The sequence below is a fragment of the Mixophyes fleayi genome, chromosome 1 (genome assembly GCF_038048845.1).
Source record: "Mixophyes fleayi isolate aMixFle1 chromosome 1, aMixFle1.hap1, whole genome shotgun sequence".
Classification (NCBI taxonomy): domain Eukaryota; kingdom Metazoa; phylum Chordata; class Amphibia; order Anura; family Limnodynastidae; genus Mixophyes; species Mixophyes fleayi.
In genome coordinates, this window is record NC_134402.1 from 106,573,277 (window position 1) to 106,590,180 (window position 16,904).

Genomic DNA, 16,904 nt, shown 5'->3' on the forward strand with positions numbered 1-16,904 from the left:
TACATATTTAACTATAAGTGTAGGGTGTAATATACATGCAAAGACGATGGCTGCATTGCCAATATGCATAGATGGAGAGGAAGACAATCTGTTTTGTGTGTAGAATTAATGACGGCCTACCAGGAATGGAACTGTTTTTTTGATTTATTAGCTTTACAATCAGATTACTTATCCAAGAAACAGGTGGAGCACTAAATTCGGTTATTTTATGGCCAAAAACATTGATTTTTAAACAAAATTGCAAAACAAAACCAAACAAAACCAAAACCAAAACACGCAAGGGTGGTTTAGCAAAACCAAAACACGACCGTAATCCAGATCCAAAACCAAAACACGGGGGTCAGTGAGCATCTCTAATATTTATACCTCACGCCATGTTTCTGTGTAATATGCTCAGAGACGAGGTGTATGTTTTAGGGTCTGTGAGGTACGCCTGGTTATGGGATCTGTGAAGAGATCAATTTTTCAGCGTATTGCTAATTATGTCAGTCTGCAATCCTCACATCTACAGAATATAGTCTGCACTGTTGCTTCTTCAGTCAAAAGCAGTGGTTCCCAAATCCAGTCCTCAAGACCTGCCCCTATCATTTCAGGTTTTGAGGATATTTATGCTTGTTCCACAGGTGATGAATACAAGAGATTACATTCATTTTGATTTAAAGCACAAGATAGCCTTTAAACCTGATCTTTGGGGGGTGGGGAAGTAGACTGCAGTTCAAATTTGGATGTTTAAGGCATCATGTAAACTGTGTTCATTGAAAGTACATTATATTGAAAACAATTACACGTTTTAAAACCAAATTATAAGATTTAGACTACTCTTATTAAATGAGACAAGAGTACTCCCAGTCTGAGAGATGCTTTTTTGAACATTAAGTATTTGGCAAGGCCGAGCAAATATTGTTGTTAATGCTGTTTTGGCCACTAGATAAATTGATTAATTGGACCGCTGAGCATCATGGCAATGTCCGGCTGTACTCATTTCCAGGTACTACGGTACCTGAACATCACGGATTTTCCTATGTACCTCTATGGGATGCAAAGAAAAATCAGAGCTGTTACATTGCTGTGGAGTGTCTTCATCGTTCCAGAGTTATTCCACTGCACATCTCGGGGAGTTGAATTCTCCATCCTATGGTTGACGGCTCCGATAAAGTACATTATCCCTTACATTAGTAAATGCAAAGAGGGAAAACCATATAAATTTAAAAGAGTGTTAATCATGGCATCATATCATTATTATTATTTATTAATGAATTTCTTTTTTTAAAAATAAAGAGTATGTGTAAATAATTCACACAAAGTGTACCTGTCATGCAGGACTGAAATAGCGAATATTAACAGAGCAGCCTGAGTCAAGTCATTAACACCCTTACTGTTCCCAAGATTATTATCTATAAAGCTTTACCCCCCCACTTTCTTGTACTTCCTGCTATTTTACCTTAGGCCTGATGCAAGCTCGCCGTCTGTGGCGCTGTTCTGTGTAAACTCATGTGATTGTTCTGAAGCATTTAAGAGCCTATCCTGTAGTGGAAATGCTCTAACACATCATTTATTCTGATGATCAGAGCAGAGTGAGCATACTCCTGCCAGTATGTGGAATGTTTCACACACTCATTATTACTCTTAAATATTTCCCAATTGTTCAGAACGTAACGTAGACTACATTGTTGAACTTTATTCAGACATGCAAACAGAGAACAAAAACTTAAATTGTCCTATAATCATTAAGTGTAATGTACATGTTGGTTAGCTAGTTACCGGCATTAGTAAAAACTTTTCCTCATGTCACTGTAACCCATAGCAACCATTTTCTGAATTGTACTAGCTATGACAGAATCTGATTGGTTGCTATGCACAACATCACCTTTTCTTCAGTTACTGTCAATTTGTGTTTATAAATGTGTGCATAATGTGCGGGTACCAGGCCTATTTTAATTCGGTGAGCCCAGTAAAATGTTGCAGACCAGTACATTTGCGTGCCCTTCCTGGATGTAAGGAGCGTGAGGTCTGCTTTAATAATCTGTGCCGTAGCCTTCAGAAAGCCTTTTGTAAAAGAATTAATAGGTCAAGTGCAAGAAGTATATCAAACAGACATAAAAAGATGGATTCCTGTCTTTATCAGTAAAGTAATTGTGTGCTTGGCTCTGGATGAAGCTGGTGCTACTGAGCAGTCTATAACTGCCACCGGTTGACAGGCAGCTTCCGCTAGGGTCTGCACAGGAGGCCTACCTAATATGCTGTCTGCCCTAAGGGCCTATGGGAGCGCAGCTGGATTATTATGTTAATGCATGAGCCTCCTGCCCTCTTCCTATCCCAGCTGGGCTCCCTGTTGTTCGGCTCTGCTTTTTCCTGACAGTATAGTAATATGCTTCATGATTGAAAGGGCAAAAGGGCTCAAAAAAGAAAAAAAAAAAAGATCAGGTCTACAAAGAGATGTCAGTGAACCAGTGGAGAGATTTCATCCTGTCAGCATCTTAGGATCTTGTATGTAAATAGAGATTTAGACAGCTTGAATCTTCAATACCCTTGTTTAAGAAATGATGTAAGTTAAAATATCCTGCACAGGCACATCAAACAGTATTTACCTTGGGAAAGGGAAAATAAATATTACTTGTACCATGCACAGACAAATACAGTAGCTACCAATATTTGTAGGTGCACTTTCCTGCCAGACTGGTGTATATCTGTCACAGACTATAGGTCAGTGCTGACCAGAGTACTGAGAATGATCACATCATAAATTTTTTATACTTTTGAAAACTACAAAGAGAAAAAGGTGGTTTTGCTTATAGCATAGATATAAAATCCTCTTCAAGCCACAGACATTTGAATTCCAACCATGCGTTTTGTGTACATGTGTATATATTATAGTTTAATTGGAAGGGAAAGTCAGGGGCACATTCCATTTTTAGTTGACACTTTAATGGGTAACCTCTGCAGTGCTGGATGCCACAGGTAGGAACCTCTGTGACATGCAGAAGGAAACGATTAAATAATGTGTGACAAGTGAACCTTCAGACAATAAAACCTTTCCTTTACCCCCAGCCTGTTCTTTTATTCCAATGTACATGAATTTTGTAGGACCAATACAGACTGCTGTACTCATGTGATCCGTTCTTTAGAATTGACCGTGCTGCGTGGAGCGCAGTTATGAGCTGCATTTATTAGTCCTTGACCCAAAACAGAATATGTCCAGGAGGGAGAGGATATTTCTTCAGGGAGCGCTCGGGGGAAATTATTAGTATTATTTTATTTATATGATGCCTATGCTGTATTCAATAGGACATTAATGTAAATCTCACTCCACTGACCAATCACTTCTCTAGTGTTTCCAATTCTCTTTGTAATGCATTTCCCAAGGAAACACACAGTATTGTTCTTCTTGCACAATAGAATAAAATTGTGCCACCGCCAAAAAGAAAACCGTTAATACGGTAATTTACTCGCTGGATTTCAGCTCGCAGCCCAGGGAGCTCACACTAAACCCGGTAGACCCGGGAATTTGCTGGGGTGGGAGGCTCTGTCACCCAGGATAATGCAGGGTCACCAATGTGAATGAAGTATATATCACTTTTAGAATCCCAATAAACTACCCCTCTGGTCTGTGTGCACTCTCCCCTGCATTCTCACATCAGAGCACCACCATGGCCTAAGCAGATTCACTTTTCATGCTGGTGTCCTAATTCAGTCACTGAGTACATGTAATCTGTGATATTGCTAGGTGCTGGCTCTTTATCAACTATAGAAGTAACACAAAAATGATTCAATTCTGAAACAGTCGTAGAAAAACTCCCCCCGAATTAGGAACTTTTCAGTACCGAAAGTATGAAAGAAACATATTGTAAGTTGTGTTTTATCAATTAGTCTAACATTTTTGTTCTGTAAATCACTCACCTCATTACAGTTCCGTAAACTGACAATAGTTAATACTGTTTGTGTAGCTTTAAAAGAAAAAGTGTAATGACAGCTTGTATCATTTCAGTTTTGTCATTTTATATTTTGTTGAAATTGATGTAAAATGAGGGGAAAAACAACTGTTTTAATTTAATATTTGGGAATCAACGATACATGTGTCATTGTTGCACATTACCTTATGTTTTATAGGTATGTTTGGGTTATGGGCAGTTTTATTTAACTATTACTCTGTCTTATTGTATCACAGTGTGCCTGGATTTTTGTATGCATTTAAACAGTCTTTTTAAAAGCCCGGGTGTATTTCAGCCAGTCCTGCTTGTAATATCACATTCACCAAAGAATTGCAGGAAACCAGGGTCGGGACTTTATGTAAAAAGAGTGCTTGCTGAAGACTTCTTTTATTAACTGTCATCATCTTCATAATATATGTCCAAATAACTGCTGTATAATAACTGAATTTGAGAATAATAGGCCCCTTAAGAAAGGTCTAAGTCATTCAGGATAGTCGGTGACAAATAGGCTGTAACAGAGTCACACGCACATAATGTCCTGCTTACACTCTCTCCTCTGTGTCATTCCCATCTGTCAATGTCCTCGCTGCCATCTTATTAAAGCGCACTTCCATAAAAGCAACTTAATTTCTGTAAGGAGTGACAGCATATTCAATTTAGCTCCCACAATCGCTTGCCTAATTTCTGTTTTGTTGTTGATATAGTTGTGGTAATAGAGTCTGCAATGTGTACACCCCATTCAGAGTACAATATAATTTCTTATACTTGATATGTGCATTTACTAGAATATAATGCAACAAATTGTGTAAAGGGAAATATGTGTAAGAGACTTTTAAGGGTGTCTGTTAAAATCTAGAATGAAAATGACAACAGCTATTATATGTTCTATACAGTATCAACATGTAGGAAAAGATTAATTTTAAACTATTTCCATTGACTACATTAAAGGCCATAAAAACCCCCATATTGGAATTTTCATATATGACCCATCGAAGTTAAATAGTGTTCAGTGTTAACCTGAACTTCCGCTGCAGCACTATTAAAAATAAAGTATTACATACCTGTTCCATTATAGACAGCTTAAACACTGACAATAACTGAAGGACCGTATTCTACTGAGGTCTGCTACAGATATAAAAAAAAATCAGAGACTGCAGTCATTTGAGATGCTGTGACATCAATGGCCTTGTGCCCAGTGTATAAGTCCACTAATTCGTACAGTGTTTTACTATGGAGTCCACCAATCCGCACATGGCTTTACTATGGAGCCCACCAATCCGCACAGGGCTTTACTATGGAGCCCACCAATCCGCACAGTGCATTACTATTGAGTTCACTTAGCCACACAATCGATGCTGGTTAGATTTGCACCTTGTTAGTAAAGACCTTAATCCCAACTGTGTAGCTATTACCAGAAGGGCCATTCGCTGTTAAGAGTGAGGAATTAACATTGTTTTTGATGCTTGAGATTTGTATCTTCAACTTGTAAACTTCATCTCTCACATTTCCACAATGTCCTTAAATGAGTGCTGCTCAATCATTCAATTTCATGGTTCAATATTTCTTACGTGTAGTCATCTTGTCAATTCATTTATTTTCTTCAAAATTCAAATACCATGTTCTTAGAGCTGTTTGAAAACACCAATGGTCAGTGAAAGTAATTCATTTAAGCTGAGACTCTCATTTTAGTGTGTTATCTATGTAAATCTGACATGTCTAAGTGCACAAGTTGCTGTCTGCTTCAGTTGTAGCAATATAGCAGCTCCCCACCCTCCCCTCACACAGTATAGTGACATAGCAGCCAGCCCGCCCTCCCCTCACACAGTATAGTAACATAGCAGCCTCCCACCCTCCCCTCACACAGTATAGTAACATAGCAGCCTCCCACCCTCCCCTCACACAGTATAGTGACATAGCAGCCTCCCACCCTCCCCTCACACAGTATAGTGACATAGCAGCCTCCCACCCTTCCATCACACAGTATAGTGACATAGCAGCCCCCCCACCCTCCCCTCACACAGTATAGTAACATAGCAGCCTCCCACCCTCCCCTCACACAGTATAGTAACATAGCAGCCTCCCACCCTCCCCTCACACAGTATAGTGACATAGCAGCTCCCCCACCCTCCCCTCACACAGTATAGTGACATAGCAGCCTCCCACCCTTCCATCACACAGTATAGTGACATAGCAGCCCCCCCACCCTCCCCTCACACAGTATAGTAACATAGCAGCCTCCCACCCTCCCCTCACACAGTATAGTGACATAGCAGCCTCCCACCCTCCCCTCACACAGTATAGTGACATAGCAGCCTCCCACCCTTCCATCACACAGTATAGTGACATAGCAGCCCCCCCACCCTCCCCTCACACAGTATAGTGACATAGCAGCCCCCCCACCCTCCCCTCACACAGTATAGTAACATAGCAGCCTCCCACCCTCCCCTCACACAGTATAGTAACATAGCAGCCTCCCACCCTCCCCTCACACAGTATAGTGACATAGCAGCTCCCCCACCCTCCCCTCACACAGTATAGTGACATAGCAGCCTCCCACCCTTCCATCACACAGTATAGTGACATAGCAGCCCCCCCACCCTCCCCTCACACAGTATAGTAACATAGCAGCCCCCCACCCTCCTCTCACACAGTATAGTGACATAGCAGCTCCCCCACCCTCCCCTCACACAGTATAGTGACATAGCAGCCTCCCACCCTCCCCTCACACAGTATAGTAACATAGCAGCCTCCCACCCTTCCATCACACAGTATAGTGACATAGCAGCCCCCCCCACCCTCCCCTCACACAGTATAGTAACATAGCAGCCCCCCACCCTCCTCTCACACAGTATAGTGACATAGCAGCCCCCCCCACCCTCCCCTCACACAGTATAGTAACATAGCAGCCTCCCACCCTTCCATCACACAGTATAGTGACATAGCAGCCCCCCCACCCTTTTCTCACACAGTATAGTGACATAGCAGCCAGCCCGCCCTCCCCTCACACAGTATAGTGACATAGCAGCTCCCCCACCCTCCCCTCACACAGTATAGTGACATAGCAGCCTCCCACCCTCCCCTCACACAGTATAGTGACATAGCAGCCTCCCACCCTCCCCTCACACAGTATAGTGACATAGCAGCCCCCCACCCTTCCATCACACAGTATAGTGACATAGCAGCCTCCCACCCTTCCATCACACAGTATAGTGACATAGCAGCCCCCCACCCTCCTCTCACACAGTATAGTGACATAGCAGCCCCCCCCACCCTCCCCTCACACAGTATAGTAACATAGCAGCCTCCCACCCTTCCATCACACAGTATAGTGACATAGCAGCCCCCCCCACCCTTTTCTCACACAGTATAGTGACATAGCAGCCAGCCCGCCCTCCCCTCACACAGTATAGTGACATAGCAGCTCCCCCACCCTCCCCTCACACAGTATAGTGACATAGCAGCCTCCCACCCTCCCCTCACACAGTATAGTGACATAGCAGCCTCCCACCCTCCCCTCACACAGTATAGTAACATAGCAGCCTCCCACCCTTCCATCACACAGTATAGTGACATAGCAGCCCCCCCCCACCCTCCCCTCACACAGTATAGTGACATAGCAGCCTCCCACCCTTCCATCACACAGTATAGTGACATAGCAGCCCCCCCCACCCTCCCCTCACACAGTATAGTGACATAGCAGCCCCCCACCCTCCTCTCACACAGTATAGTGACATAGCAGCCCCCCCCCACCCTCCCCTCACACAGTATAGTAACATAGCAGCCTCCCACCCTTCCATCACACAGTATAGTGACATAGCAGCCCCCCCCCCCACCCTTTTCTCACACAGTATAGTGACATAGCAGCCAGCCCGCCCTCCCCTCACACAGTATAGTGACATAGCAGCTCCCCCACCCTCCCCTCACACAGTATAGTGACATAGCAGCCAGCCCGCCCTCCCCTCACACAGTATAGTGACATAGCAGCTCCCCCACCCTCCCCTCACACAGTATAGTGACATAGCAGCCTCCCACCCTCCCCTCACACAGTATAGTGACATAGCAGCCTCCCACCCTCCCCTCACACAGTATAGTAACATAGCAGCCTCCCACCCTTCCATCACACAGTATAGTGACATAGCAGCCCCCCCCCACCCTCCCCTCACACAGTATAGTGACATAGCAGCCTCCCACCCTTCCATCACACAGTATAGTGACATAGCAGCCCCCCCCACCCTCCCCTCACACAGTATAGTGACATAGCAGCCCCCCACCCTCCTCTCACACAGTATAGTGACATAGCAGCCCCCCCCACCCTCCCCTCACACAGTATAGTAACATAGCAGCCTCCCACCCTTCCATCACACAGTATAGTGACATAGCAGCCGCCCCCCCACCCTTTTCTCACACAGTATAGTGACATAGCAGCCAGCCCGCCCTCCCCTCACACAGTATAGTGACATAGCAGCTCCCCCACCCTCCCCTCACACAGTATAGTGACATAGCAGCCAGCCCGCCCTCCCCTCACACAGTATAGTGACATAGCAGCTCCCCCACCCTCCCCTCACACAGTATAGTGACATAGCAGCCTCCCACCCTCCCCTCACACAGTATAGTGACATAGCAGCCTCCCACCCTCCCCTCACACAGTATAGTGACATAGCAGCCCCCCACCCTTCCATCACACAGTATAGTGACATAGCAGCCTCCCACCCTTCCATCACACAGTATAGTGACATAGCAGCCCCCCCCGCCCTCCCCTCACACAGTATAGTAACATAGCAGCCCCCCACCCTCCTCTCACACAGTATAGTGACATAGCAGCCTCCCACCCTCCTCTCACACAGTATAGTGACATAGCAGCCTCCCACCCTCCCCTCACACAGTATAGTGACATAGCAGCCCCCCACCCTTCCATCACACAGTATAGTGACATAGCAGCCCCCCACCCTTTCCTCACACAGTATAGTGACATAGCAGCCAGCCCGCCCTCCCATCACACAGTATAGTAACATAGCACCCCTCCCCACCCTTAACCAGGCAGGTAACTTGGGAAGCACGGACTTAAAGTGGTTAAGCTCTTTTGTAGGGAAATTCAAGGACTTTTTCCTACTTCTCTATTTAATAGACTATTAAATAGTCTGTTTAATAGTTTAGTATTGGTGTAAGCCCATAAATTTAAAGTCATCTGAAGGTGTACAGTCTATTTGAACTGGTTGTGAAAATGGCATCTTATTTAAATTTAAGAAGAGACAACTACGAGCTCATAATTTAAGCATCAGCCCAGGTTGTGCCTGATTCTGTGTTATTTGCAACCCCACAGAAATGATCTTGGTAATTATGTTTGTGAACATTATAACACTGCTCTACACCCAAACATACATCACCTGTGCACAGAATGTATTTAAGGGACAATATGATCTGGTTTGATATTATAACAGTGTTCATTTATTTTAAGACAATTTGTTTTAAATTAAAATGTAAATGATTGCATGGGATAAATAGGTAAAGTGAGCCCAGAATATACCCAATCTATTTTCTTTGTGTGTCTTTGGCACATTGTGCGCTCCTCCATATTCCAAGTTTTTCGGTTTGGGTACTACTTGTTACACATCATAAATGTATGCTTTCTAGTTGTAAAATCAAGGTATATATTAGTTTGTGGATAATATTAATGATTTTATTTAACTAAAACTAAGTAACAAAAAGTGGTGCAGAATCTTGCATTCAAAGACCCTGATTTGACGTTGCCCCCTTGTGGGATTTTTAGGAATGACCTAATCTTTAAGAACATGCTCATTGCAGAACATAAGATCAGTTAAGGTATTGATGTAACCCCCTGCTGTACATTGCTGCTATGGGTATGGCCAAAAGCCATTCACAAACACTTTGTTTAACTCAAGGGACAAGTTTGAATTTTTAGGTTAATTTTTCCTGGTTATTGGCTAAATGTGGAGCTATTTTGATAGACCAGTGTTCAAAGAAACAGAATGTTATTTTCCATTGTAAAATTGAGATTTTAAAATAATGGCCCAAGTCATTAAGAAGAGCAAAATAAAAAATAAAGAGTAACTTTGCACCTTGGCAAACCATGTTGCATTGGAGGGAGAGGTAAATTTAAAACGTGGGGACAGATTTTCGGGTAGGGCATGTCCTAGATCAACTTTTTAAATTTCAGTGTAAAAATAAAGGTATAAAGTATTTGTGTTAGATGAAAAACAGCCAGTATTTTCCTTATGTGCAAAGTAAAATACTAATTTGCAGCCCTTGCATTTTAACATTGTTTTTCCAGGATTAAATTTATTCCTTTTTTTTTTTTTTGCCTTACTTTCCTTAATGACTCTGGGCCAATGTGTTTTTGATGTTCTGTGGTTCATCTAGGACAGAGGTAGGAGACCTGTGAGATCCCAGCTTATGGGTAATCACAAAGTCCCAGCATGCCTTGTCAGGCTACCGCTACTGTATGAGTGGGTGCTCCTAGAAGCTTTTACAGAAGGCAATTTTTATATTTTAGCAGCAAACAAAATTACAATGTCCCAGCATGCCCTGCCAAAGACTGCTAGAGGATGGTAATGCTTTTTGTAGCTCCACAACAGCTGGCGAGACACTAAAACATACATGTTAGAGACCTAGCACTCTGTAGACCTCTTTCCATGACTGTGAGGTGTCTTATTAAAGAATTATTGCTTGATAACATTAAGTTTACCACTTTTTATTATAGTTTGGCCACTGGAGGGATTGTCCATTGGATTCTCTGATTGCCCTTTGTTCCAACTCTGCCATGCAACTTGTGGCAGCTTTCACGCTAAAAAAGACAAGTTAGATGTATGATCTTCTTTTCTTACAGAGGTGCATTTGACACCACATTCTTACTGCATCACTGTGATGGGAGATCCCTACTCTATGCTATTGGGAACTCCCTCCTTTCACTATATGACAAACAGTGTTCCTCTCCTTACACTATGACCCTGCTCCTGTCCTATGCTACCTACCCTGTACTCACTAACATGATCACATGAGGAGAGGAATGCAATAACGTGCTCAAACAGTAGACACACACCTTTTAAGTCACCTGGCCCTAGGGCATATAGCAGGGAATTGTCAGACATCATATTCCAGCCATACCTAACCCGTGTGTAGTAACTTGACATATTTCTATAGGTCATGCGATATTCTCTTTAGGGCTAGATTACGGATCCAGGCTGCCCTAGGATAATACACTCGTAGCGCCCCCTCGCTTTGCACACCAGACTAATAAGTTGTAGGTAAAAGTCAACTCCCCCTTAATGGGAATTAAAACCTTACTACATTTTTTTGGAGAACAGCTATTCTCTAATATTTTGAAATGAATTTTTAAATTATACCTCCCCATGTCACAATTTTGTCCCACCCTCCCCCCCAAAAAAAAAAAAAGCCTAGCGCCCTAGGCTGCAGCCTAGTTGGCCTCTTGGATAGTCAAGCTCTGATTCTATTTACTAGTTAGTGCTGCTTGCAGTATAAATATAGATACTGTCAAATACAAGTGTCTGCAAAGACTTCACAGCCTGTGCCTAACCCAGCATGTGACCAGGGAACCTAAGGCCCTGCGTGATGTGAAGGAAAATTTAGTGTAATTATTGAAGTTTCTGAATAATTTCTAAGCTTAAGGATGACAAGTAAGATCATTGCTGTTAGGATCTCATTATGCACTCACTCGATTACATCCTTATTTGGAACAGATGACAAGTTCAGAGCTTAAAAACTTCTTGACATATCTCATTTTTTATTAACAGTAGAATATTGGATTCTTTGCTTGATTTTTACAGGATTTCATTTTCCTTTATTATTGGAGAACACCTTTATTATGTAAAAAATAAATAATATTAATGGGACATTTCAGTGCTTTAAACTTTAAATGTGATGTCCACTAAATCTATTTTTAAGTTCATATTCCCTAATTTACTTGCAAGATGACTTGCAAGCACTGTTTATCCCTTATGTGTTGCTGTCTAGATGAAAAACAGCATTTCATCTTTTATACTCTTTTGTAGTACTAAGGGTTAACTGTTTTCCAGAGACTTGTTAAATTATTAAGATAGTCATGACAAGTTTTGTTGTAGTGAATACAGAAGGGAGAGGGATGTCAAAGCTCAGACCTCTGTCTTTTCAAACTCACTTAATAAATGTTGGCTGAATTCTCAACCATACAAGTATATTTAGAAATTTTGGACAATAATTTGCAAATAATCTTGGGGGGTGGGGGGGGATTCAATTCGCCACGTTACTGTAAAAAGTACAGCGGCCTGCGCACTATTACCGTTATTACGGTAATAGTGCGCTTAAATAGCGTTATTACGGTAATTTCAACGCCGGCTTTTTGCTCACAGCTCCCTGAGCTGCGAGCAGGAAGCCGGGTTAAATTTACCGTAATAACGGTAGTAGGATTAACGCTGCATTAATCTGCGGGGAATTGAATTCCCCCCTTATTGTCAGTTGGTGAATGTGAAAAGGGTGGCTCTTTCTTAAAATGTTTATGGTTATTGTTTGTTGTATATTATCCAATCGGTGCATAAAGCAATAGCACATGTGCGTACTTTGCAGTTTAAAAGTATTTATACATATATTTCAAAATTAGTAGAATATTCTTTTATCTATGAATTGCTTGGTTAATATTTTTGTTTAGAAATGTTTGGACATTCCCTGATTTGAGTATATTTGTTATTATACGTATATTGTGTGTTATGGGTCTTTTTATAGCACTCTTTATTGCAGGGCTCTTAGCATTTAACAGTACTGTGCATGGTTATGACAGCGTGGAAGCTTGGATTCCATACAATAGCTTCTACCATGCTCAAGTGAAAACATCACTCCTGAGCGTTTATTACTATCAACTTGGCCTGTTCCCCAACATTTATTTAAACTTCTTTATTTTTATTCTGTTTTTTTAATTGACTCTCATTCATGTTTCATATAATTACTGACAATAATGGGACAGTGATGCTGCCTTAAATATATTAGTTTATCTATGGGCATTGCACCATACTAAATGTTAACACCTGTCTGCAACCTGTGAGGTGGTGTATTTAACTGGTAGTTTTGCATGGCTTAACAGTCCACCATTTAATATTAGGGACGCCTTCATATCTGCACAGTCTTCAGTCCTGTTGCTTAAATAGATGTAGTAGTAGTAGACACAAAAGCTTCCACTCCTCTTGCTCCCCACACAGAAGTCAGCAGTACCACAGGTACAGGCAGGATGCACACATGTTTATTAAACACAGAACTCACATCTGAGCTGCTTTATTGTCCTCCAAGATGAGAGAGATACATAGCGTAACGTTTCGGGAACCACATATGATCCGCATAGGTCCAGCAATTGTTCCTTTACAAAATGTGTCATAGTTGCCAATATTTTACAGTATCTATCAGGTACAATTTGCTGTTCAGCCATTGTATTTGCGTAGGTTGCACACAGTACTGTCTCACTTGTCCTGGGAGCTGACATATTTACTGCATGTGATAAGTGTGTTTTTTGCATTCTAAATACTCCTTTTTAATTTATATTTGTGTTTACCTCCTAAAGCTTACTTTTTTTTTAAAGTCACAGCGCCACTTGCAGGACACTTGTGCTGCATCCACTCATTAAAGTGGGCAGTCGGCAGAAGGGTCATTTATAATAACAGTGTTCGGTGGTATTGACAGTACAATGTTTAACAGGTTTAATAAAGTCAGACTACATGATATGAGGATTGCTGAATACAATTAAGTGTTCTATATACTTGTGTATGTACAAACTGGAATGCTGGTCAGTAGAATGTGTTGATATCCTTTTGAAGATAATGTACAAGTGTTACTGAATTTCTGAGAATACAAAAGAGCAACACATTCATAGCTGATATGTTTTCTTTTTCTGTTTTCTATAGGCTGCTGCTATCTTCAATTCTGCATTTGGGAGTTTCTTGGTGAGTCTTTATAACATTTTACTTCGTTACTATGTCAGCATTTATGTGATCAAACCGCAGCATGGCGTGTTACGGAGCTACCAGCTGCTCACTGCCCTTCTCCAGTTACGTAAACTTACCTTACTCTAATAAAATACTTTGCTGCTAACTGCCGTAATGAACATATGTCAATATATTGATAGGTTTTCTTATTGTCTTTAATGAGCTATATTGGATACCCATTAGATAGCAGCAAACAGCTGAAGTACTGTGGAGACAAAAGCACAATGGCACATGATTGAAGATCTTCAATCTCCGCTGGAGTCTCTCCTGAGCATTTGTGTGTTCGCTGTATGGCTTTATGACACAGAGATAATTGCCTAAAGGAAGCATCAGATTGTGTGTCTAAGAGGGAAACTGAGGATTCATTCACACATATTTGCTGGGAAAGCGTGCACTTTAGTGATGTCCTTACAATTAGTTTGCCATGCGCTTTTCTTGCATTGTCCTTTTACAGATACAATGTGTTGCACTGGCAGTGCTCGTTGGCACAAAAAAGTAGGTTGTGCTTCTTTGTAGAATTAAATTAGAACACAGGTGTGGAAATGACACCTATGAAGATACTGGGAAATGAACACCCCTTAATGTCCTCAGCTTGGTTGATTTGCCCAGGGCAGCCTATATGCCAGCTGTACCACTATGGCTTCAGTATTCACTTAGATGCATAACCGTTGAATAAAGCCTAATAGAACGACTTTATTTAGCAAAATTAGATAAATTAACAATAGCCAGGAGCATCACTATAACCCAATATACTGCACAATCCTTACCCTCCAGTAGTCTGCGGTACCCTCAGGGCATTAGCTTCCCTTCCATTGACACATGTACATCTTCGCTCCTATACCGCAAGGTACAGTCCAAGCTTTCTGTTACTCTGCTTCTGTCAGGCTCACAGCTTCGCTGAATCCATGGGACCTTCCCTGATGCTCCTGTGCTTCTGCACAGCAATCGATCTTCCAGACCATCGGAGCAGCGGCAACCTCTAGATAGTCAAGTCCACCATTGGCTTGGCAAGCCTGTGTGGGTGGGGGGTGTTAGAGTATTCGTAACTTATGCATGGATCCACCCCAGGTCCCCTGTGGCGATGGCTCTGGGTTGTCTATCAGAGAAGTGGGAAAAAGTCCTTAAATTTCCACATGAAAGAGCTTAACCACTTTAAGTCCGTGATCCCCTGTGTCCTGTCTTGATTAAACACTGAGGGCTAGATTTACTAAGCTGCGGGTTTGAAAAAGTGGGGATGTTGCCTATAGCAACCAATCATATTCTAGCTGTTATTTTGTAGAAAGTGCTAAATAAATGAAAGATGGAATCTGATTGGTTGCTATAGGCAACATCCCCACTTTTTCAAACCCACAGCTTAGTAAATCTAGCCCTGAGACTTTTTGGAGAGTCCATGCTTACAAGATGATCAGCATTTCCGGTGGAATCTCGATGACCGCTAAAGCATCAAGTCCTGCATAGTTCAGAGTTACTGGCTGGAGAGAAGGGGTTGACATGACCGGCCTGATAAGAGTGTAATAACAGCCCAGTGATGTAGCTCCTTTGGAATATGTTTCAAGTGACCCTCCCCACTATGACAACTCTTGCTGCATTTAAGTACAAATTATGATCTAGTTTACTACAGTGTATAAGATTATCATTATGGATTGAACTCATGCATTTCCAATGTAGAACAATGACCCCTGGGTAATTCCTTTACTGCATAGGTTGTCATCTTTCCCCTTTGTTCCACAGCACTCTTATGCCCTATTCTTAATGTGCTTTTCATTTGTTTATCAAGGTATGAAAAGTGGCAAAATAAGTGGATAGGTGTGTATGGCAGATATATTTATGTGTATTACTGCTCACTAGTTGTACTTCTACTTATTGTTATAACACATAAATAAAAGTATAGTGGTATAAATTCTTTTGTCAGAAAGCCTATTACTAATTGAAGTGGTTCAGGGAAAATTTCATACATACCGACATGATTACCACTAAAAAATGTAATGCTGAGGGCAACGCCAAGGGCGGCGTGGGGTAAGACGTGTTATCAGTAACTTAGTATGTTTTAGGAATGATGCTTAAAATTACACGAATAAAACCTTATTAATACCTGTACTTAAACATTCTACCACTTTCCAAATAGCCAACAAGAGACATACAGTATTATTATTTTATTGTTCTCATTTATTGTATAGCGTCAACATACTCCCCGGTACTTTGCAATTGGGATGAGATTAGTGTGTACAAGCACATTAGTGATTGTAGCTATGCACTCAACATTATACACTTCCCACACTGGAATTACCTGGATTGTAAGCCACCAGCGGAATGTAATAATACTGTATAATTGCAAAGCGTCTTTTTTTATGTGCTGCTCTAACTCTAATAGTCTCATGTAAGCAAAAAGTCAAAGCAATTTTTTTTTATAAAAATCGAAATGAGTAAGTAAATAAATAAGCATTATAAATGTCAGAGTGAGCACAGCAAGTTAAAGTTTATGTGCAGGATATTTAATAGACTAATACAACTCATAATACTGTTGTTACTGAATTGTGCTAACTGCTTAGAGCAGAGATATGCATGGCTATACTTTGTTGGAATTAAACAATGCTCAAGTGGTTTTAGAACAGTCATTTAGGCATATTGGAATATATGTGTTGTAATACGTTTTACATTTTTTATGCATTAAAAACATGAACACTTGGTCCAGGAATGTGCTGTATGAGGTTTGACTTGGCATAAAATGATGCTAATACTATATTGTTTATTTTCATTTTGTATTTGTTTAATGTAAGTATTAAGGAATTAATGCAAATATTATTGTTATGGAACTTTACCAGGGGCGCACGGAGCATTTTTAAGGGGGGGGGGGTGGTTTCCCCTCCTCTGAAAAAAGCGAGAGAGCTGCCGCGCGTGCGCAGCAGCTCCATTTAGGCGGCACTGTACTATATAGCAGCCGCTACGCTGTCAAAGAAGCGTCCGCGGCGGTGCTGTATACAACACAGCACCGCCG

At 41.6% G+C, this 16,904-nt stretch overlaps 1 protein-coding gene across 3 annotated transcripts in view; it reads left to right on the forward strand.

Moving 5' to 3' along the window:
- SLC10A7 (solute carrier family 10 member 7) overlaps window positions 1–16,904 on the forward strand; it is a 140,365-nt gene that overhangs the window by 40,029 nt on the left and 83,432 nt on the right. For all 3 annotated transcript variants that reach the window (XR_012688598.1, XM_075199072.1, XM_075199063.1), the window contains exon 5: window positions 13,829–13,867. Coding sequence is in view for 2 of the 3 variants with exons in the window: in XM_075199072.1 (XP_075055173.1) it covers window positions 13,829–13,867 (39 nt within the window). In the remaining variant the exon portion in view is untranslated. The remainder of the gene's footprint in view (window positions 1–13,828; window positions 13,868–16,904) is intronic.